The 24,357-nt window shown below is 39.5% G+C and overlaps 1 protein-coding gene across 10 annotated transcripts; it reads right to left on the bottom strand.

The window, feature by feature from the left end:
- Positions 1-1,710: 1,710 nt before the first annotated feature.
- LOC143514799 (protein mono-ADP-ribosyltransferase PARP12-like) lies at positions 1,711-22,563 on the bottom strand. 10 transcript variants are annotated; one of them, XM_077006434.1, is made up of 15 exons: positions 22,201-22,563; positions 18,824-18,959; positions 18,093-18,435; positions 16,816-16,866; positions 16,573-16,699; positions 15,643-15,808; positions 15,379-15,499; positions 14,959-15,055; positions 14,746-14,830; positions 12,317-12,447; positions 12,047-12,198; positions 10,264-11,753; positions 6,297-6,313; positions 5,632-5,688; positions 1,711-2,715 (listed from the first exon to the last, which is right to left on the bottom strand). In XM_077006434.1, the coding sequence occupies exons 1-12, from the start codon at positions 22,464-22,466 to the stop codon at positions 11,287-11,289; spliced, it is 2,142 nt and encodes a 713-aa protein (XP_076862549.1). In that variant the 5' UTR covers positions 22,467-22,563; the 3' UTR covers positions 1,711-2,715; positions 5,632-5,688; positions 6,297-6,313; positions 10,264-11,286. The 10 variants fall into 10 exon arrangements, with proteins under 10 accessions (XP_076862549.1, XP_076862548.1, XP_076862546.1 ...); XM_077006433.1 differs by having other exon boundaries at positions 5,632-5,691; positions 9,713-11,753; XM_077006431.1 differs by having other exon boundaries at positions 1,711-4,188; positions 5,632-5,691; positions 9,713-11,753.
- Between the last annotated feature and the right edge of the window lie 1,794 nt (positions 22,564-24,357).

The following is a 24,357-nucleotide window of genomic DNA, read 5'->3' on the forward strand; positions in this document are numbered from 1 at the left end:
ATCTGATCTAAAACAGCGCTGAATCGACTTAAAATGTTTTACTTAAACACAGACATACTGAATTACAAGTTTATTGAAAACTCTGCACCAGTATAGCACACTTAAACACACATAAAAACATGTAAAAACAACACAAATTGCATTTGTTCAGTCAGTGCAATTACGAATATAACATTGAATGTAAAATAATACCAAAGAACCTGAAACAGACAAAAACAACAGGTTCACAACTTTGGTCAAACATGAAAAAAATAAACCTTTGAAATGGTTCAAGAATTCTAAATATCATTAAAAATAAATAAGGAGATGAAATAAGAGAAACAGCAATACCTATGCGCAGGCCCGTTGACAGTCTTGCTGGGGCCCGGGACAAGAAAGTTTCATGTGGTTCGCGCGAAAATGACGTAATCGCAGTGGCTCCGCCCGTACGGGAGGGCCTCACGCGCTGTTGGTTCGCGAGGTCGTGCACCTCTCGAATTTTGTAACTTTGCGCGCGCCGCGCTTCAGCGCCATGAACAAAGTCATGTTTGTAGGGTTCATACACCTTTACAAGGTGGAATTCAAGCACTTGTACGTCACTTTAAAGGTCCATTTCAATATTTTCCACCACGTTAAACTTAATTAAGTTAAATATTTATACATATACTCGAAATTATTCGAAATAATTCGCTTTTTATCACATTATTTAATGGTTGTTTATTTTCAAAACGCCCAATCTTAACGTCTTCACGAGAACTGTTCAGTCAGACAGCTATTTGTTGTGAAACGAAGTAGTTACTTTCAAGCATTTTCAAGTACTTTAGCCTAAATTCCAGCACTTTTCAAACCTGGAACACAATGCAACATTAAAATTCGTCAGGTAAATGTTTTCCTTTCTTTTCTGCGCTCCAGATTTCTGTGTTTACTTTAACTATCCACCACTGTATTTCCCGCTGTTGTGGGGGTACCAGCCTGTTACGGTCGGTGCTGGATCAAACCATTTTCCAGTGGGATGCGGGGGTGTATGCACTTAATGGAAAATATGCAGATAGGTTAAAAAACATATATATTTTAGCCATTGAGTTTATTTTGAGTACAGAATTTTATATTAATGAAAGATTTCAAGATTATTTAAAAATTATAGACTTTAAATAAAAAATAAATTGCTGGGCTCTTTGATGGGCGTAATGTAGTTATGGCAGTACAATGCACAGGGCAAAGAAAAATAGCATGGTATAAATAAATGTGATAAATACAGATCATACAGATAATATACAGATTATCCTATACCACTGTGGATAGGGCTATACAGATATGAATTGAAGAGGAACACTGTACAGATGTTGTGTGGATGGTAAGGTATGGATAGACAGGAAGGAAAGAATGGTCTTTGGGAAGAGTTCAATAAGGTGACCGCTATGGGAAAGAAGTGGTTTCTGAACCTGCATGTGTTAGTCTGCAAACTGTGAAAATTGTAGAGACTGGGGGAGGAGCAGAAAAGAGTATGGCCCGATGACAGTAGTCTGAGAATCTTACATGCCTGGTGCAGGCATCTCTTCTTGTGGACCTCCTGTGATTGCCTGTCAGCAATTCCCTCTCAGCTTAGTCATCTTTTAAGGTTCACACTGTCAGTTCTCAAAAATTAAATGTTGAACATGGGTCAATACTCATTTAAACCTTAAAGTAATCCAAAAGTAATGTAATGTTTTGCAAAGGCAGAGGTGACGCAAATGCAAGCGTATGAATATTTATTAAAAGGGAGATAACAAAATACGAGACACAGAACGCAGATAAGGACTATACTAAATAATAATGGGCTAACACCGTGGAACGAGGCTACAAGACAACTAGGAAAGGATACTACATATGACAAGGACAGGGCAAGGCTAGGACGTACTCACACGACAAACAATGACCGACACAGGAGTGAAACATCATGGCGATTATATCCACAGAAAACATGCCGGTGAAACGAGACCCAGGTGGAAACAATGAGGAAAGGGGCATGGCAGACAGAGGGAGAAACCAAGGGAACGGGAAACTGGGGGAAATGACGGAGTGACACGTCAGGCAGCAAACCGGCAGAAGGCGGAAGCTTTGGAACATGGCGGCAGGCCGCTGTTAAACAAACTTATCTATATCTTTTTTACCCGCTAACTTAATTTAAGACAACCTAAATAAAATATATATATAGGCCATACATAATAATAAATATCTGTGTTTGTTCTTCTTTTACATAGGTATCAATCAATCAATCAATCAATCAAAGTTTATTTGTATAGCGCTTTTAACAACTCAAGTTGTCGCAAAGCAGCTTTACAGGGTTTACAAGGTTAACAATACTATGGGTCCAGAACCCTAATGAGCAAGCCAAAGGCGACAGTGGCAAGGAAAAACTCCCTATGATGGTGGGGAATAGGAAGAAACCTCGGGAGAACCAAGACTCAAAAGGGAACCCATCCTCCATTGGGCGGCCCGTTAACACACAAATACACAAGTCACACACAATTCACACAATCAGACTAGGTAAAAGGTAGAATTGAAAGTTCTGGGTTTTGATATTGTCACTGTAAATGTCTGTTGATGAATGCCAGGCTTTCATTCCATGTCGGAGCAGTGATGCTGGTATTGTAGGCTCCGACTGCAGTGTTACTCCCCAGGTGAACCCCGGTATCAGCACATCCACCGGCAGCCAGACCATCCCCCAGGTGCCTGCAGGTGCCTGTATCCAATCGTCTTGGGTAGAGCCATGCAAGAAGATAGATAATACAGACTGAGTGGACATGAATTTAAACCACCATTGATTTAAATGTACGTAGCTCACGTGCCAGTGATCAGCATGTGGCTCCGGCAGACTAATCTATAGCAGCATAACTAAAGGGAGGGGTTCAGAGGTGACTACAGGCATGAGGGCTCACTGAGACATTGCTTTCCAGTCAAGTCATAGTCACAAATAGAGTGATGCCAAGACACAGCTGGATGACAGCATCAACATCTCAGATCACCAGAAATCTCAATGTCTGGGGGCCCCTACACCTTACAAGGGGAATTTTAGCTGAAGGCTTGACTAAACAGGTGAGTCTTAAGTCTAGATTTAAAGATTGGAACTGTGTCAGAATCTCGGATTGGACCTGGAAGGCTATTCCATAATTGAGGGGCTTTAAAAGAGAAAGCTCTGCCTCCGGCTGTAGTTTTACTAATTTTTGGAACTAGGAGAAATCCAGCATTTTGGGAGCGCAAAGGGTGAGATGGGTTGTAGTAATCAATGAGTTCACTCAGATATTGTGGGGCAAGACCATTTAACGCCTTATAGGTTAACAGGAGAACTTTAAATTCAATGCGATATTTAATCGGCAGCCAGTGTAGTGCGGCGAGAGTGGGACTAATATGATCGAATTTCCTAGCCTTGGTTAGGACTCTAGCTGCGGCATTTTGTATCAACGAACGCAACCACTCTGGAGCACCACAAAGATTTGGACAATATATTTACGTATATTGACAATTGCTTCGATAGAATTATCATGAGCAAACCAGACAAGACGCCATCGATCAAGAGGAGCCGTGCCGAAGCTTCCCCGGGAGCGGCTTCCCCACACACCTGCAACACGGCGGACATCCTGGAGTCCATCAACACCAAACTGTCCAGGTTTGACGCGCGCCTGGCGCTGGTGGAAATTCTCCACCAAGAGTTTCAGGCGTTGCGTGAGTCGGTGGAGTTTAGCCAGCAGCAAGTGGAAGTACTCGCGGCTGAAAACACGGTTCTTAGAGAGTCGGTGAAATCGCTCACCGAGGGAATGACCCGACTCTCTGAAGAAAACAAAAAAATAAAAGAAACTATCATCGATCTTCAGTCCCGCAGTATGAGAGATAATCTTATATTTGCAGGTATCCCGGAGAAGGTGGACGAAAACCCAGAGACTACGGTGAAAACGTTTATACAGACTCACCTAAAAATCTCAGAGGCAACCGTCAAAAACATCAGCTTTCACCGCGTTCACCGCCTGGGGGGGAAACGGCCGGATGCGCAGAGACCCAGACCGATCGTGGCAAAATTTGAACATTTCAAACATAAAGAACTGCTAAAGAGCCGCGGCCGGGAGCTGAAGGGAACCAACTTCAGCATTAACGATCAGTTCCCCAAAGAAATCCTGGAGCGACGCAAGGTCTTGTTTCCCATCCGCAAGAGTTTCATCCAGGCAGGTTCCCGGGCTGTAATATCAGTGGATAAACTCTACGTGAACGGTCAACTCTACCGCGACACCAACACAACACCATGGCTGTTCTAAACAGGTGAACTGTATCAACACCGACACCAACTCCTTACTACACATTACTTTTCGCCTAGAACAATAAGACATGTCTAAGTTTAAATAACTAATGCCGGTCTAATTAGCACCGTACCGTATGTTTTCCGTCATAAGTCCTAGTTGTTTATACCTTTTTTGTTGTATATGCACTTTCAGTGTACGTCACCTTTTCCTTTTCCCTTCCCCTCTCTTTTTCTCTTTCTACACTCACCCATCGATTTGTTCACCCACTTTCAAGACTGCAATGTATTGTATGCACACACACACACGCACATGCAGGCAGGTATGCAAAACAGACACACACATAGACATATAGCACAATCTCACACTAACACACAGGAGATACACACACATGACCGATTCAAGCAGGCACAGACACACACACTCAGGCATATAGCGCAGACGCAGACACATACACGAAACATTCAACACAGGCATACAACACAGAAGTGCAACACACACACCTTTAGCAACCACCCAACACTCAAACAAGTAGTTTTAACATTAGTTCACTAAAGTTCGTCACATGGAATGTACGTGGAACTGGTTCGAGGGAAAAGAGATTGAAAATTTTTGATCGGCTAAACGACTTACAAGCAGATATTGTCTTTCTACAGGAAACACATATGTCCAAAACACCTACATACACACTGACCTCTCCTCAGTTCCCACACTTGTACTCAGCCTGTTACCACTCAAAACAAAGGGGGGTGGCCATATTAATTAACAAAATGATAAGCTTTTCCATTAGCAACAATATAACAGATCCAGATGGTAGATACATAATACTTAACCTATCCATTCTAAATATGCGTTTATGTTTGGCTAACATATATGGACCGAATGTTGACGACCCCTCCTTTTTCCACAATATTTTCACTGCACTTTCTGATCACTCTGACACCAAACTAATAATAGGAGGAGACTTCAACTTGGTACTTGATCCAGATATCGACAGGCTCAGTACAGCAGTGAGTCAAAGGAACTGGCAGTCTATAGACACCCTAAAACAGTATATGAACGATTTTGGGCTCTCTGATGCATGGGGTTCACACCACCCCACTCTCCGGGACTACTCCTTCTTTTCGGCAGTACACCACTCACATTCTCGTTTAGACAACTTCTTAGTTAGCAATTCCATTATGACAGATGTCACAGACACTCGTATTCACCCTATCACTATCAGTGACCATGCACCGGTCTCTCTCTCTTTGACACAGAAAAGAACCACACCAGCAACGAGGAACTGGAGATTAAATACATCATTACTTAAGGAACAAGATTTCATTAATTACTTCAAAAAAGAATGGGCAACATATTTAGAATATAACGATCTACCAGGTACCTCTCCGTGTGTCCTTTGGGAAGCAGGGAAGGCAGTAATGCGGGGGAAAATAATATCCTACTGCACACATAAGAAAAAGACAGAAAAAACACAGGTATTAGAATTGGAAGGAAAAATAAAATCTTTAGAAGCTGCCCATGCTGCTTCACCACAAGAACACACAATGAACAAGCTGAGGAAACTAAAACTGGAATTAAATGAAATAATAGATAAAAAGACACAATTTTTACTGCAAAGACTGCGTTGGCAGAATTTTGAACATGGCAATAAATCTGGAAAATTCCTTGCTAATCAGTTAAAGCTTAATAAGGAAAAAACAACTATCTCCTCTATTAAGAACTGTCACGGTGAGGCGGCCCCCTACCGGCCGCCTCTGTCCACAGCGGCTGTTGTTGTTGTTGTCTGGTGACGTCATGTGCGTCCCTCAGGTGGGCGGAGCCCGTGATCCGTCTCACCTGAGGGTCGTTTGTTTGCCTATATATGTCGTGTCTTTGTACCAGTTGACCGCTGGTCATTATATCCTTAATTTGGAGATAGGTAGGGGGCCGCCTCACCGTGACAGACCCCCCCCACCAAGCCGCACTCCCCTCCACTGGGTGTGTGGCACACAGCGGCTGCACACAAAACATAAACGGGCAGGAAGGCAGAGACAGGCAGGAACACACCTCCTGCCGTCCGGGAGCTGGAACATAAAAACACAAAACATTAGGCAGCTCACCTCCCCGGGCGGGACCCTGGACCGACCGGGCCGTTAACAACACAAAACCACGCCCCAGTCGGTCACAGGGCCCTCAGGGACACCATATCGACACCAAGCTTAGTGCGGACACCCGATCAACACAGCGCGCTGCAGCCCAGAACCCCCGAGCTCACGTGCTCCTCCAACCTCAGCCTCCAAGTAACGTGGATTACAGGCACGCGCCACTGTGCCCGGCTGGCTCATTTGTACTATATGTATTTGGTTTACTTTCTGTTCTTCTTTGCAGTGGTCATTTGAGCTGGTTGCGTGTTTTATTTTATTATTATCATTATTATTTTTATTTTTTATTATTATTATAAATTTTTTTTTCTCTTCTTTCTTTTCCTGCCTCTTTGTCTTTTCCCTTTTTATTCTTTCTCTCCCCCTCTTTTCTTGGTCCACCGAACCCCAATATCACTTTGCATATTGTTATCACTATATTATATATTGTTATCACTATACTATATATTATACAGAATTGTTATAATTGCCATTTAATCTGTACATAAAAACAAAGTTGTCCTCCAAAGATGGGGGGGTGGAGGTGGGCCAAAAAAAAAAAAAAAAAAAAGGGAACGGGAAACTAGGCAGGACCAGGGAGGAGGGAGGGACTGGACGTGACAAGTAATTACGGTAGTTACATTACTTTTTAAAAGTAATCGAAAAGTTACACTACAATTACATTTTAAACAAGGTAATTTGCAACTGTAAGGAATTACATTTTTAAAGTAACTTACCCAACACTGTACATAACATTACTGACAGTGACTATGGTGTTGCTTCATGTAGAATTCCTTAGCACCACACTTTAAATAGTAACTGGGTGTCAGTTAATCCCGCTGATGTCATGGTTCCTATAGCACCTCCCTGGTTTTGTGTTTGTTTTGGTCTCGTTTCTGTGCCTACCTTGTCATGTGAACTATTCACCCCTCCCTTTATTATCTCTCCTGTGTTTTCCCTTATTAACCTATGTATTTATATTTCTTGTACCACACCTGTGTGCATTGGGTGTTGTCTACTTGTGGTGTCATTATTGATGTCATTGTCTTTTCTATCTCAATGTTGCACGAGAATAAACTTTGCACTGTGGACATTTAAGGTCTATTTCACTTATTCAGTAACATATTAATATGTTGCATGTTTTACAATAAATCAGAAAAGTGTTTCGTTTAGCTTTCTAGCTTTAAAGCAATAATATTACTGGTTGTAATTCACTTGCTGTGTAGCTGGACTCCAACATAATTTTCTAATATATATATATATATATATATATATATATATATATATATATATACAGTGGGGAAAATAAGCATTTAGTCAGTCACCAATTGTGCAAGTTCTCCCACTTAAAAAGATGAGAGAGGCCGGTAATTGACATCATAGGTAGTCCTCAACTATGAGAGACAAAATGTGAAAAAAAAATTGAGAAAATCATTTTGTCTGACTTTTAAATAATTTATTTGCAAATAATGGTGGAAAATAAGTATTTGGTCAATAACAAAAGTTCATCTCAATACTTTGTTGTATATCCTCTGTTGGCAATGACAGAGGTCAAACGTTTTCTGTAAGTCTTCACAAGGTTGGCACACACTGTTGCTGGTATGTTGGCCCATTCCTCCATGCAGATCTCCTCTAGAGCAGTGATGTTTTGGGGCTGTCGGCGGGCAACACGGACTTTTAACTCCCTCCAAAGGTTTTTGATGGGGTTGAGATCGGGAGACTGGCTAGGCCACTCCAGGACTTTGAAATGTTTCTTACAAAGCCACTCCTTTGTTGCCCTGGCAGTGTGCCTGGGATCATTATCATGCTGAAAGACCCAGCCACGTTTCATCTTCATTGCCCTTGCTGATGGAAGGAGGTTTGCACCCAAAATCTCACAATACATGGCCCCATTCATTCTTTCATGTACACAGACCAGTCGTCCTGGTCCCTTTGCAGAGAAACAGCCCCAAAGCATGATGTTGCCACCCCCATGCTTCACAGTTGGTATGGTGTTCTTTGGATGCACCTCAGCATTCACTGTCCTCCAAACACGACGAGTTGTGTTTTTACCAAATAGTTCTACTTTGGGTTCATCTGACCATATGACATTCTCCCAATACTCTTCTGGAACATCCAAATGCTCTCTAGCAAACTTCAGACGTGCCTGGATATGGACTGGCTTAAGCAGGGGGACACGTCTGGCACTGCAAGATCTGAGTCCCTGGCGTCGTAGTGTGTTGCTGATGGTAGCCTTTGTAACATTGGTCCCAGCTTTCTGCAGGTCATTCACTAGATCCCCCCCTTGTGGTTCTGGGATGTTTCCTCACCGTTCTTGTGATAATTTTGACCCCACAGGCTGAGATCTTGCGTGGAGCCCCAGATCGAGGGAGATTAGTAGTGGTCTTGTAGGTCTTCCATTTTCTGATTATTGCTCCCACAGTAGATTTCTTTACACCAAGCTGCTTGCCTATTGCAGATTCAGTCTTCCCAGCCTGGCGCAGGTCTACAATTCAGTTTCTGGTGTCCTCCGACAGCTCTTTCGTCTTCACCATAGTGGAGTTTGGAGTGTGACTGTTTGAGGTTGTGGGCAGGTGTTTTTTATACTGTTAACGACTTCAAACAGGTGCCATTAATACAGGTAATGAGTGGGGGAAAGAGGAGCCTCTTAAAAAAGAAGTTACATGTCTGTAACAGCCAGAAGTCTTGCTTGTTTGTAGGTGACCAAATACTTATTTTCCACCATTATTTGCAAATAAATTCTTTAAAAGTCAGACAAAATTATTTTCTCAATTTTTTTTCACATTTTGTCTCATAGTTGAGGTCTACCTATGATGTCAATTACAGGCCTCTCTCATCTTTTTAAGTGGGAGAACTTGCACAATTGGTGACTGACTAAATACTTATTTTCCCCACTGTATGTGTGTGTGTGTGTGTGTGTGAGTGAAGTCAATGCAATTCAATCTAGAGAGGCACTGTCTTTACACTGCATATATACTGGACATTCCCACAAAGATTACAGCTAAATGATGCAGATGGCATTAGTCACACATTATATTAATATTGATATAGTAATATTACTTGACTAGATATACTGAGATAACCTATGGCACAGCATTTTCTCATTAAAATACAAAAAATAAAATAAAATTTGTTAAGAAAAAATATATAGCCTACATTTGATAGCCTACAAGTTAAAGCTTAATGACTTACATACCTAGTTGAATGTTAGGTATACAATAGTATCACAAATTAGGTACACCAGGACTTCAGGAGGAATATACTAAAATTAAAATCCACTAATTTCCAATTTCCAAGTACCCTATAATGCATCTTATGCAAGTTATTATGCAATTTACGCACAAGAACAGTTTTGACTGGGGGAAATGGCGGGAAAGAATGCTCTTGAGGGAGACGTTCTGGTATGCGGTCAGCACTTGTGCTTGACTCAGGGAGATGGATGTCTCTGCCATCCACAGTCCCCTGCAACTCATTCCACACAATAACAATGGGGTCAGAGAGTGGGGTGAATATGGATCATTCAGCAGGCTGCAGGGGGCGGCAGGGAGACGTCCCTGTCACTGCTCCACCACCCAGAGATGTTCTGGGGGATAATGGAGCGAAACATCAGTGAAGGGTGGCCCCCCAGCTGACGACCTTGCAGCCCACACAATGGCACCGTCGGAGGTGCGTCAGGCAACAATGCCAAGCAGGTGTGACAACCTGTGCTTACATCTGACCATAGTTATTGTATGTGTATTTGGTGCTGAGGTGGTGGTATGGGGTGCCCCAAATGAAATTCTGCTTAGGGCCCAATAAAGGCTTGGGCCGGCAAGTAGTTATGAATTACTTTGAAATGTGATGTTTACATTTATATCAAGCATAAAGGAAGCTTTCTGGAAACCAAAACTCACTGTAGACACCATTCCAAGTGCAGCATCACGTGTGTAACGTTGTGCTGTTGTCACAGGTCCCATCACTCCAGCCTCCTGTTCTCCGCCTCCGTTACTTGTTCTGGCTTCATAGACTCAGTGTTTCAGCCTTTCCACACTGAACACTACCTTCCTATGCCCTTTTGTTCATTAGCCGTTTACACACGTCTTTCATTCACTTTTTTTGCTCGTCTTGTTACATTTCGTTTCCCATCGTACCACCATCATGTTTTGTCCCAATCCTTAACATTGCAATTACGTACCAATGCAAGAAAGTAGACACAATTGCAATTTTTATGTCAATCACTATGCCACACACAATGTGTGACACATTTAATTCTTGTACCCATCACGTCAGCTACAGACTTATGCCCATAATTGCTTTAAGTAAGATATTATGCAGGCGCCACTTTGCATCGCGTTGTACCTGAAGCCGCCTGTACCTGTACATGGTCACCTTTGATTTGATGCCTACTCGTTGAGGGACTTTTTGAGGGACAGGCCAGGAGACGATCACATCTAAATTGTTATTTACAAAGAAGGCTTAAGACATAGTCTTACTACAGCCATAGAAATAGAGCTGTATATATGTAAGTTATATAGCCTAACATTTGTATTGTACATATTGTGTAGACTGGAACAAAATGAGATATCTCAAATATTTGAATTTGAAGCTTAATATTTCACTCAGTAGAGATGATTAGACTACACATCATTAGAATAATATAACAACCATTTAACAACCATTTGTTGCACTTCATGTGACAAGTTGAGATATGAATAACATTCATGTTGAGTCCTAAAGCCTGAGTCATAGGCTAGTGAGCAGCATTACTTATCAAGTATGTCATTAAACAGCATCCAGATTTAGATTGTAGAATATTGTTCTTAAACTTTGCAGTTCAGGTACTATAAAGTAAAATATCAGATAAGCCCTTCTTAATGCAACATTGTGCAGCACGGTTACTGCAGTTTTGCCTTTGCTGAATGGCCAAAGCAATCCCTTCAGCTGATAATGCAGGAGTTATCTTGTTTGGAGGGTGGTGGTGGTGGTTTAGGGGCCGAGTATGAATATAATGACACAGGATTTGACACTTGTGCAGGCTGGTATGGTGGAGTAGAGGCCGCGGTTCTGGTGATGGTAGCTGGCCGTGCGGGACGTACCCTGTTCACAGTGGTAGGTCTTGGTTGGTAGAAGGATGCATCCGAGTAATTTACATCCCTGTACTGAATGAGATACTCAGGGTAGATCTGGTGCTTCTCAAACACCACAAATATGGAGGGGCTGTGAAGTTTATTCACACAACTGTCGTAGAAGAAGGTATCTCCGCCATCTTTGGAGGGAGGGCGGACGTAGCTAGGGTCGCCTACAGTGAACTCCCCCACCAGAATCCGACAAACAAACATACATCGGGTTGCTGAGTCTCCAGTGTAGTTATGGGAGTAATTTGCATCCTTGGCAAAATAGCTGCCTGTAACCAGAGAAGTTTTCTGATGTTTATGTCTCACTTGACTGCAACATACAAGTTAATTAGACATGTTGGACAATTCATTAAAACCTTTTGCCAATACAACAAAACTCTCAATATTTGAAATCATTGTAAACCTTATAGCTAAAAGCAAATTAGAACTCTAAACACCCTTATGCTGCATTTAATGCAAAAACGATATACGTTTACATATTATATGCAAAACTCCAAATTCAACACTGAATGCAGGGTTACCATTAAACCATTTAAAGTTTAGCAAATCACCAGTAAATCACCTTTCCCATAGGCTGTGCCATGTGTGCCACAGATTCTCCAGTCAAAGTTATTGAGGCAGATGGCATCTATGTATTTGGGATCAGTGCCATGAAATAACTTTTTCTCTGCCACATTCCTCCCAGCATTATTCTTCATCATGAGGTCTCTCTGCCTGCAAAATAAAAAAATCAGTAGAAATACCAATCAGTGGACTGAGCACTTTTTTCACTGCAATCTGTCAGTTACTTTAGTGAATTATTATTCACCCATCACAATGCATGTGAACATACCACTGAAACACTTCCCACAGGGCCTTGTTTTGAATTCTCTCTATTTGCTGAATTCTGAAGGCTTGCATGGTGTCACCGAACAGGTTCTCGATCTCCTTGTATTCACTAGAACTGCTCTGCAGTTGTACTCTCTGTGTGGAGCGATACACAATACAACAATATTAGTAAGGGTGGACAGTACATCATGCTTTCAACACAAAGAACATATATATATCTTAGCCTGTTATACTTTGCATTAACAAGTGCTTTATATTTCGACTTAACTTTGACATTTTACATTTACATTTTATGGCATTTGGCAGACGCCCTTATCCAGAGCGACTTACATTTTTATCTAATTTTTATACAAGTGAGCAATTGAGGGTTAAGGGCCTTGCTCTAATAAAATACATGGCAGTATGTTCCAACAAAGTACCACAGGTATGATATGATAAGAACATCGACATTCTTCAGCAAAGTGTCTGATGTCTAGAAGGGACAGGACGTTTACATGAATAATCTTCACACATCTGCTATGTTGTTCATGGGGGTAGGTGTATAATTATTATTTATTCTAAACCTAGTGCTCAAACTGAAGACTTCCAGGACTCAATTAAGAGAAAATAAGCATCAGACAAAAAAGGAAAAAAATCTGATTTTGCAATTCACAGTATATACAGTGGCTTGCAAAAGTATTCATACCCTTTGAACTTTTCCATATTTTGTCACATTATCACAATCAATTATTGGGGTAACGATTCGATTCAAAAACGATTCTCGATTCAAAACGATTCTCAGGAGCTTCTCCGGTCAGGTGGCATGAAAGCAGAGTACATTTATAAAGATATTATAACTGTAAATGTTTTATCAACATATTGCAATAATGTAAACACACAAAGGTAAATCCAAGACAATATGTCTGATTTATTTATTCTTATTTATATATATGTTTTAACTTGTACAAACACAACACAATATCTTTGAGGCTGACACTCAAGCTACTTGAACTGCTCACAGTTATCAGAACACTACATTAAACTAATAAAACTGTAGTAAAATAAATAAAATTGGTAGGCTTAGGCTAGCTGCCAGAACTTGCCACTACTTAAAAATGTTATTATACAAAAATACTGCTCTTTCTGTAAAAACAACAAATTGCTTTGTACAAGAATTAGGCTTAGGCTAGCTGCATATTTCTGAGAACATGCCATTTCCAGAAACAAAATTACACTTTTTTCCTTAACAAATCACAAAAATAAAAATTATATGAAAGTGCTTCCAAAAATAAAAGTGCTGTTACATTAATAAAATGGGTAGGCTTACGTTAGCTCCCAGAACTTCCACTTCACAGATGAAAAAAAATATATATATATAACGTATTTTCTAAAAAACATTTAACTGAACTGATCAATTTCTGAACGGCGCCTGTAGCATTTCATGTGCGACAGATTTGGCTTGTGTGTTGTGGCGAAGTCCGACTCCCCTCGTATATCCGCATAAAGACGCTACAGATTATATTGTCGATTTACGTTTCTATACATAAATAAGATCTAGACTTTAATTATCCATCACAGCAAATGGCATTATCTATGTCCAAAGACACAGTGGCTCGAGGGTGTTAATTATTTTAAATAAAATACACACTGGCTATACCGAAGTTCACCTCTGATCACGACTTTGCAGTATTATGTCTAAATTTCTAGTTAGGACAAAACTAGTGTGTCAATTAGTCAATTAACTAAGTTATAATCACTGTAACTCCCGAATATCATCTGTAGCGTCTTCATGCGTGTGCAAACGATCAAGGGCCGGGTTGACGGTAAAAGTGTTTCCAAATGGTTGCTTTCAAAGACCGCAGAGCTGTTTAGACTTCATACTTTAGCGGCGCAACAACAAATACCGTACACTACACAACCCTCTGTAGCCTAGGCTTGCATGCCTGTACAGAGTCAAAGCCGTTTCCTTGTTTTGCCTAGCACTACAGTGGCTGAGAAGGCACACCCGCACCCAACAAAAAAATGGATTTTTTGAAAATGAGAATCGATTCTGAATTGTTCAATGTTAGAAACGTGATTCAAGCTCGAATCGATTTTTTCCTGCACCCCTACTGAGCTTGAGCTGTTTTGCAAAGAAGAATGGGCAAAAATTCAGTCACTAGATGTGCAAAGTTGGTGGAGACATACCCTAAAACACTTGCAGCTGTAAATGCGGCAAAAGGTGGTTTTACAAAGTTTTGACTCACGGGGGCTGAATACTTTTGCACTCCGCACTTTTCAGTTTTTTATTTGTAAAAAATGTTTTGAATCATGTATAATTTTCTTTGCACTTCACAATTGTTTTTTTTTTGTTTGTGTTGATCGTTCACATTAAATTCCAATGAAATATATTTATGTTTGTGGTTATAATGTGACAACATATGGAAAGGTTCATGGGGAATGACTCAAACTCACCTTGTAACCAGTCTCAGGTATCAGTGTCTTATCCCAGTGGCTTGGAAGTATTTTAAAATTCATCTGTGTGCTGCGCACTGTTTTGCTGAGAAAAAAAAACAGTGAGTTATCAGTGATGTATAATATTATGGCTGGAACACTTCAGACTAGAGTAATAGATACACAAACTTAGGCAATGCTCTTTTACATTTTGTTAAAGCTACATCCTCTCACCTTGTCCTGATTATCTCAGCATCTGCTGCAGACACGAATACAGGTCGACGTTTCACAACCTTCTTGGTGCCATACTGTTTATTTGTCTGGATCATGTCTTCAAAGAAATTGGCTTCTTTAATGTATTAATTAATTAACCTAACATAAACAGCATTACAAAACTGATACAACCAAGTATATTCCAAACATATGGCATCTAATATAATCTCTATGCAGAATGTCCAGTAATGTTTCCATTTGCTTGTGTACTCACACCACAGTGCAGTTAAACATTTTTCAGATCTAACTCGCCTTGATAATTAGCTGATTAGCAGGAAATATTTGAAACTGTGTAAATCAACAAGTCCCGGGAATCTTATACTTCGGTAAGTATGAAGAGCACTTTGATCCACATAAATGCTGCATGCAAGTTGGTGGCACCTTGGAAGCTGAGTATGTAGGTTTGGGAACCAGCAGTGAACTCCACTGATGTTGTGCTGTCCTCCAAATATTTCTTCTCCAGGTCTTCATTGGTGATGGAAGACGCCCGGTGACTGCCACTCTGAGGGCACAGGTGAAGTTTTAGGACCTAGTCTGTTCTGACCAAATGAACTAAAAAGTGTAAAAAGGTGACCTTTTGAAATAACATTTGGGTGTATTTCATTACCCTTCCCATCTCAAATTTTACCCATTGCTGGTACTTACTGTGGAAGAATACTGGATCCAGTTGCCGTACTCATCCTCCCAATACCAAGCCCAGGTGGTGGTGAGAATGAAGGTAGGCTGGACCACTGAGGACACCGTAGAAAGGCGCCGCACAGACTGATATCCACGGGTCATGGTGTCAAAATGGACTGGTTCAATTCCCGAGCTTCGACAGAAAAGAAAAGCAGTAAAAAAAAGGACAAAGCCCATACAGTCTGGGTCTTGGCCATTGCGCATGGGATCTACAGCAATTTAAGTTTTGGCACAACATGTAAATGTATATTTGAAATTCAAAAGCCCAGTTCACAAACCTTAGAGCTAGGAAATCCTTCAGAGTTAGTCAGTCACAACAGACTGATATTTGATATTACATGTGTGTATTGGATAAGAAATGAGTAATCAGATGCATGCAGTCTTACACTGCATGTTTATCATTCCAATGAAAACACTGCATGTGTTGTACTTTACATGATTGCATGCACTAAATACAATGGTGACACTGCTTTCTAAACCAAGTGCATATATTACACCATTTTTAAACATTTTAATATCTATAAATCAAATCCTGGAACCTATTGCATTTTCTCTTTTCTCTGCCTTCACAGAGTAAAAGAACCATTACACTTCACTTTATTTCCTTCTGTGTCACACACTGAAAGTCTGTGCACTGAGAGCATTCAAATGCATTAGTTACTCGGATGTCATTCAAAATATGTACAAGCTTATATATATATATATATATACACATATATACAATATATATATATATACACATATATACAATATATATATATACACATATATACAATATATATATATATATATATATATATATATATATATATATATATATATATATATATATATATATATATATATATATATATATATATATACGAAACATGTCTGATTACTCTTTAAAAATCCTACCTGTATGTTTTAGCTGGGTCACAGTATTCTTTCTCTATCCTCTCGTTGTCAGGAAGAGCTACCCAGCCAGGGCCGGCTTTAACCTCCCATTTATATGGCAGTTTAGAGTGTTCTCTCCTACATAAACCTTCAAAAAAGAAAACAGGTGTCTCTTATTTTGAGTTTACAATATGTTCTGTCTAAACATTTGATAAGCCATCATGAAAAGCTGCAGGATCAGGACTTCTTGGACTCTACCCTTACCGCCATGTTTGCAGGTCCCTTTGACAAAGAACAGGCAGATCTCTGTTTTTTCTGAGGAAATAAATAATACAGGAAGCTATGAATAATGTCCACATTCAAATATTAACCCGAGTTCCATTTTAGAATTTACTCAAATCATTATTTCAGTGTAGCTTTGGAACTTATTTTACAATAATTTTTTAATAATAATTTTACTCCTTGAATTTTTAGATTAAAAGCCTAACCAGGGACAAGGGTTGTAAATTAGCCTTTGGCTAGAATCCCTGTGTACGCTGCATCTTTTGCCCATGGGTAATAATGTCTTGTTGTACTGTCCCTGCAAAAATAAATAAATGAAATGAAATATGAATATAAATTGGTTCCTGTAACTGATGTTATTGAGGTTCTGTCACAGTACAGCCCCTGACTCCTCCCTAACATGTGTCGGTGTGTGTGTGTGTGTGTGTGTGTGTTTGTCTGGGTCCATGTGTGTCTGTGTTTATTGATGTGTGTCCATTGCCATCATTTGTATCACCTATCACTTGTCTTGTTAACGTTATGTGTTGCACTTGTGTCTTGTATATTGCCATCATTGCCAGTTCTTGTTTAGATGTCACACAAGTGTGTGTGTGCATTCTCTGCCAACCGTACACTTTCTAATAAATGTGCAAGTATAGCCTCGGCTTCCCACTTCCTCGCCTCATCTCCACAGACGTTACAGGTTCCTAAACTGACCACCAAATACACAAATGCTGTCATTCTGCACTTTATATGTAGGTTATGTAATTTCAAACAATCATATACTGTGCAATAGTCTTGCGCCACCATTATATTTGTCATTAGCAATAGTATAATAATGATATATGATTTTCTCAGTTTCCTTATGAAAAAACAACCTGAAAATACAGGAAATGTGTACGCCACAGGAGGTCATACTAAATACTGACTTTTGCCTGTATAAGCGATTTGGGGTTTTTGTGTTAAATGTTATACACATCTTTCCTGTATTTCATGTTTAATGTATGCTCATTTATCTGTTTATTCTTCATGAAGAATGAAGAATTTCTGTGTTCACACCTGCGTCTCCCTCCCTGCCGCCCTCACAAATCAAGTAGCTGATGTCAGAATAATTACTTTTGTTCTCATTACATAAATATGAGTGCACGGACAGAGATGGGATCATGCAAGTCTCATAGATCCCTAATGTCATCAGGTACAAACTGTCACAGATATGGATACCTGATCAGAAACAGAACTACAAGATGTCTTCTAAACATAGTGCTAAACTATGGCTATACCTGCTGAGGTCCTGGGGAGGTTGGAACCTGAGCGATCACTGGTGCCCTGCCCTCCACCAGCTGCAGCAGTAGCACCAGCTGACATCTGACGTGGTTGACTGCGTTTAGCAAGATCCCGTAAGGCTTCTGTGTTGGTGTAAATATCCCTCAAAGTTGCCAAGAGCTCATTGGGCACTCCCCTCTCCTGCAGGGTCTTCAGCGGATGGGGCTCATAGAAGTCGTGTGCCCGTGGGCACTGGCACGGCCCTCTGAGGTACTTCTCGCAGATGTGAAGCCTCTTGCAGTACTCACCGTCCTGGCATCGCCCATATGGACCTGAGCCATTGTTGTAAGAGTGGCACACCTGATGGAGGAAGAGGAGTGCAGAAGTGCAGGACATCTTGTCAATGAACATACAATTACCAACTAGATCCCACAGATGCATCACATTCATTTGTCAAAAAGCTGTGTTGACATTAGTTTCCATCCCTGTATGACATCTTGATCAAATCCAAGTATGAAATGATTGACTGAGAGGTTTGGGAAAGGGGTGTCAAGGAACTGCTTACCAAATGCACCACATGCACCATAAAGATAATCTTAAAATGAGAGAGTGTTCACTGTGACACACACTGTCCTATTTATCAACAATCATTGTGTTTCGATACTTTTGGGAAACCCAGCCTTAATCTATTAAATGCTGAATCTCAAACAAATATAGAGGACAATATGAGTAAAAGTAATATATTTACAGCCGGCAGAATGCTGTTGTCACTATGAAGCATCAGGATGCAGAGTTCATTCCTGTTCAGACAGTCCAGGCCATGCTTCAGAAGGACTCTGGCATTGTGTACGGAGTTCAGTTCATGGTCGAAACGACACCCTCGTCTACAGTGGAGAAGATTAAAGCAGTCTTTAGCAGTGAAAGCTCTATTTGAGGACTGAAGGGGAAAAACTTAAATATGGACAGAAGATCCAGCAGCCTCTGGTAAAATTAATTTGTTTGGTTTCTTGTGTTACGACTACTCTAGGCAAATAGCCCTAACAGAGAATGAGTATTTTATGAAAGAGAGACTGCGATAGATATGATGAAATGACAAATGTATTCAAATTATGGCCAAGGGATGTAACTCCAGGACACGACCCAATGCTCAAAATAACAAACAAAAACGTCTCTAACCAAAATAATATCTACTACCTAACCTGATGCATGATGCATGACAGTAACCTACCCTAACTACCTATGACAAAACAAAGAGAACGGGATAACGAAAAGAGCGTTGTGTCCTTTCTTCCCGTCCTTTCTTCTTTCTTCTACAACTGTAACACTTGTTTATTTTAAAGGAAAACAAAATGGAGGCTCCTACAGTAACATAACTTTACTACTTTCAAAGGTCTACAGACACTTTATGGCATTATGGTGTTTTAACCAAAACAGTGGACAATATAATGCAAATGGCTGGAAATTAAAAGAAGCACTCGTGGTGTTGAGTGGTATGACCAGAGTTCAAGCTATGCTTTGATAATTAGGCCTCAGTAAACATACACCTCCATGCAGTCATATAGTTTTATTAAATATACTGTACCTAAAATGAATTAATCTTTAAATCTGCTCATTTACGGTCCTTTTATAACAGAACACACCCTGTTGATTACACCAGTATAGTCAAAAGAGCCACCATGATGATTACTGCATGTTTGTAATTGTATGTAATTCATTTTTCCATTGGTATCTGTTTTCACTTTATTTATATTTCAGGTCTGGTCGTAGAATACCTACCTCTCATTTAACATGTCAATTAACCATCATGTTTGAGCACAAAAAAAACCTCAAAAAATACCGTTTCACATTTGAAATCGAGACCTAAATACAGCTTCACGCTCCTTGGCTTCCCGTTCACCTACGTTGTAGGTTCTTTACCAAAACAAGTTGTTGAACCGATTGACCACAGTCGTTACATACAAGTAGAAAATCAGGTGCCAGTAATTTTTTCTAGGCACCATAACAATATACAAACTAATAAGCACTGCAGCACTCACATCAGATCAGCTGTTATTTGGGATCTTAACATGACTGATGTCTTTCTCTTCCTTGTAACTGCAGTAAAGTTGGTTTCACGTTCGTGGTCAATTTTTGTTAAAACATTTCAATAGCTTTTAAACAGTCCATCATAAAACCACAAAACAAGGTTTATTACACAAAATGCATCCTAAATAACAACCTAGAACTCAGATACGGGTATTTATACCTTGTTCCAATTTGTGGTGGTCAGTTTTTGTGAAATATTTCAATAGCTATTAAAATGTCCATCATAAGAGCATAAAACAAGTTATATTACATTAAGTGTATCCAGTGATGTCAGTAACGAGTTACTTAGTAACACGTTACTCTAATCTTACCACTTTTTTCCGTAATGAGTAATATAACGAGTTACTATTTCCAGTCCAGTAATCAGATTAAAGTTACTTATCCAAGTAACTGTGCGTTACTATTTTTATTTTCCTTAGTAAAATATATATTTTTGCTTTTTTCTTGGCTCAGTTATACTTTTGCGTACTTACCGTAGCGCTCGACTCTGCACGCTGCGCACAACCCTGTGAGAGTGCGAGCGCGTTCACGTCATTCTGTGCAGTGTTGTCCGTAATGATATGTGGTAGTGTAAAGAAATAACCCTCAAAAACAGGGGAAGGAACATTTACCTGACCAATTTTAATGTTGCATTTTGTTCCAGTTTGTTCCGAGCAGCAACACAAATGTAATGTCAGGAGATACATTATTTAAATGTAAGGAGATACATTGTTACTGTTAAAAATGCACTTCCAATAAAGTGAGTATTGGAAAAACTAATTTTGCTGCTGAATGTAACCACTAAAGTAACTTGTAATCTAACGTAGTTACTTTTAAAATCAAGTAATATGTAACGTAACCAAGTTACTTTTTAAAGGAGTAATCAGTAATCATATTACTTTTTCAATGTAACTAAGCCATCACTGAGTGTATCCTAATCAACAATCTTGTTTTGTGGACTTATGATGGTCCATTTAAAAGCTACTGAAATAATTAGGCAAAAACTGACCACCACAAATAGGTGCAATGTATAAATATCCAGATAAAAGTTGTAGGCTATCGTACATCATGCACTTTATGTAATACAACTTGTTTGGTGGTCTTATGAAGGATCGTTTAAAAGCTATTGAAATGATTGCAAAAACAGAGTGTGCAGTGCTCTGGGGCCTTTACGACCGCCACTTGCGTCCGTGTTAAGGTTATTTGTAGACGATGCCTTAGACGTTACAGTGGTAGTACATTAAAAATGTTGTCTGCTATTTAACATACATTCCTGACGTAAACAAAGTTGTAGATGTTTGTCTTGGTTTCCAGAAATATGAATTTTCATATTTTGGCACTTTTGCTAATACTGGTTATTGAAGAAATAATTCCGAATATGCGAACGTGAAACCAACTTTACTGATGTTTCTCAGTATGCATACGAGTGATTTTGATCCCATTAAAATTTACTTAAAACTATGTACAGTTATAAAGGAGTGTGTCCTCTTTAGGTCCGACAGAGATGTAGATTGTGAGAAAAAATCCGGTATTTTTGGATTCGCTATTTTCAATAAGCTAACGCTTAGTTTCAGCTCGGCTCCGCTGCTTCGCGAGTCACGTGATCGGATTACCGTATTTGTTGACGGGCCGAGACGAACATGTAAGTTGGAACTCGAGACTATCGTTTAACTTTAAACATACAAACTCAAAAGAAAATGGTGGATATTTTTTCCAATTACAAAAAACCTTACCCATACAAAAATGCTGTTGTATCACCTGTCGCCACTTGCGAGTGAAATAATTATATTACTCGTAAATTAATATTTATGGTGGCGATTGCGACCATTTTTACTCGCAGTGTGGAGCCCTGGCATGTGCCTCTGTCTTTTTTCAAGATAAAAGACGAGTACAAAATTAGAAGAATAGCCTAGTAATTTTTTTACAAGCTGTCCGCGACACACCAGTTGAGAATTTCTGCCGTAGAATATGCCAGGTGAAAACCACAAAGACTACGGCCTACTTACGGAAAAAATGTTTAGGGAGTTCACTGTTTATTAACTGATCCTAAATGTTCCTTACCTTCCTTTGCTGTATTGACAGTCACCAAGTAGGAAAAATTTGCAAAGATGTAAATTCATGCATCCTTGACAGTTCTTTGTCCTGCACAGTCTAAGCTGGGCTTTGACGATAACATTTTTCTGTCCATTTAAAAATACGGTGGCGAACAGGTCACTTTCTTCGATTAAGTTCCCGACAGTTGCGCTAAAATTGCTTATCAAATGATCATATACCACACATCCGTTATTTGCACATATCCATTTAACAATAAAGCCCGTGTCCGTCATTTTAAAGAACGTTTGAGTTTGGTTTCCTAGAGCTTTCACTCGACTCTGAAGCTGGAAAGCTTACAACACCGCTTCCGAAATAAGCTCTTTGACGAATGGAAATCGAAACTTAGACTGGAAAGAGGCAATGTTGCCATGTTGGGGAAAACCCCCAACCTAAAGAAGAAAAGAAATAAAACGATGATGTAATTTGGTGTTTATTTATTTTTAGCCAGAGGCTTACATGGAGAGTAAAAAAATAAGTATAGGCATATAACAAGTAGCTGTCTAATGATGAAATAAGCAGCCTGTTAAACAATTGAGTTTTTGGCTGACAAGATGTTATTTATTCAGACTACTGAAAAAAAAATGTAATTAGGAAAAAATATTTATTTATCTCTTCTATGTTTCTGTGTCCCAGACCAGTACAGAGACATGTATAAGGATGTGTTTTAGTAGTTAAATAAGAAAGTGATGTTTACAACAAAACATAAAGAAGTTGAAGCTACAAGAAGTAAACTTTCTTGTTTGACAAGGAAAGGAGGCGTTACCTGTTGTGTTCATACCACTGGTCAACTGCTTTCCAGAGGATTATCCTTTGAATAAGAAAAGGATTCATTTTGTGTATGACTGAATTGTCACCAAAAACACAAATTAATTTGAAAAATTAAAATAAGCAACCGGAATATAATACTTAACAAAACAAAACAACTGTATTTATAATTGTATCCTACCACACCTGAAAAGGATGAAAGAAAGAGGAAATGTAGCAATATCTAAATGTGGCACTGTCCAAATCTAGGAATACCAGATTGTACAGTGAACATTACATGTAGCCCATCTGCAGACATGTAGAAGAGGGAACAAAGACGTGGACTTTGAAACAAAGACTAAACCAAGATAAAGTCATCTTGGATTGAAGCCAGCAAACTGACAGAGGTCCAAAAAGTTGTAAACATCAAATACGGAGCCTGGCTATGAAAGAACAGGGTCACTGCTAAACACAGAATACTTAGTACACCATGCTCAGCATGGTTTTCTTAGCACAGAGCTGCAGAACTGGTCAGATGGACTTGCATCATGACGTAGGGATTTTCTGATTGGTTCTACACAAATGGACATAAGCCAGTGACTTTCTGTATCATTGCCAGTATTTCATCATTTGCATATGTCCTGTGCTGTTTTGTATACATAAAAGGAAACACTATATATACGGAAACATGGTCTACATTTCCACTGCTATGCCGATGATATTCAGCTTTATATTTCCACCAAATCAGTCTCCACTATAACTCTAGCCACACTGTCAAATTGCCTTACTGAAATAAAATTATGGATGGAAACCAACTTTCTCAAATTAAACTGTGATAAATCTGACATGGTCGTAATAGGTCCCAAATCCCTCACAAAAAACATACAAGACATCTGCCTGACCATAGACAACTCTACACGAAACCCTTCCTTACACATCCGTAATCTTGGTGTTATTTTTGACAGTCATTTATCATTTGAACAGCATGTAAAGCAAGTCACTAAAACTGCTTTTTTTCATTTAAAAAATATTGCTCGCCTTCGTCCATCACTCAATTTCTCTGCTGCTGAAACTCTGATCCATGCTTTTATCACATCTTCAGATCCGCTTTTAATTTATGATGCTACACATTTATCTTCTTCTTATTTGTTTTATCTAGTACTAATTATCTTGTTTCTTATAATGTTGTTCTATATTGTAATGTATTGTAGTCATTATGCTGCTTGTAATTTTGTACTGTAAAGCGTCTTTGAGTGTCCTGAAAAGCGCTATACCAAATAAAATTTATTATTATTATTATTAGGGTTGTCCCGATCCGATATTTGGATCGGATCGGCCGCCGATATTAGAAAAAAATGCGTATCGGATCGGCAAACACGA

This window comes from Brachyhypopomus gauderio, chromosome 5, assembly GCF_052324685.1.
Source record: "Brachyhypopomus gauderio isolate BG-103 chromosome 5, BGAUD_0.2, whole genome shotgun sequence".
Classification (NCBI taxonomy): Eukaryota; Metazoa; Chordata; class Actinopteri; order Gymnotiformes; family Hypopomidae; genus Brachyhypopomus; species Brachyhypopomus gauderio.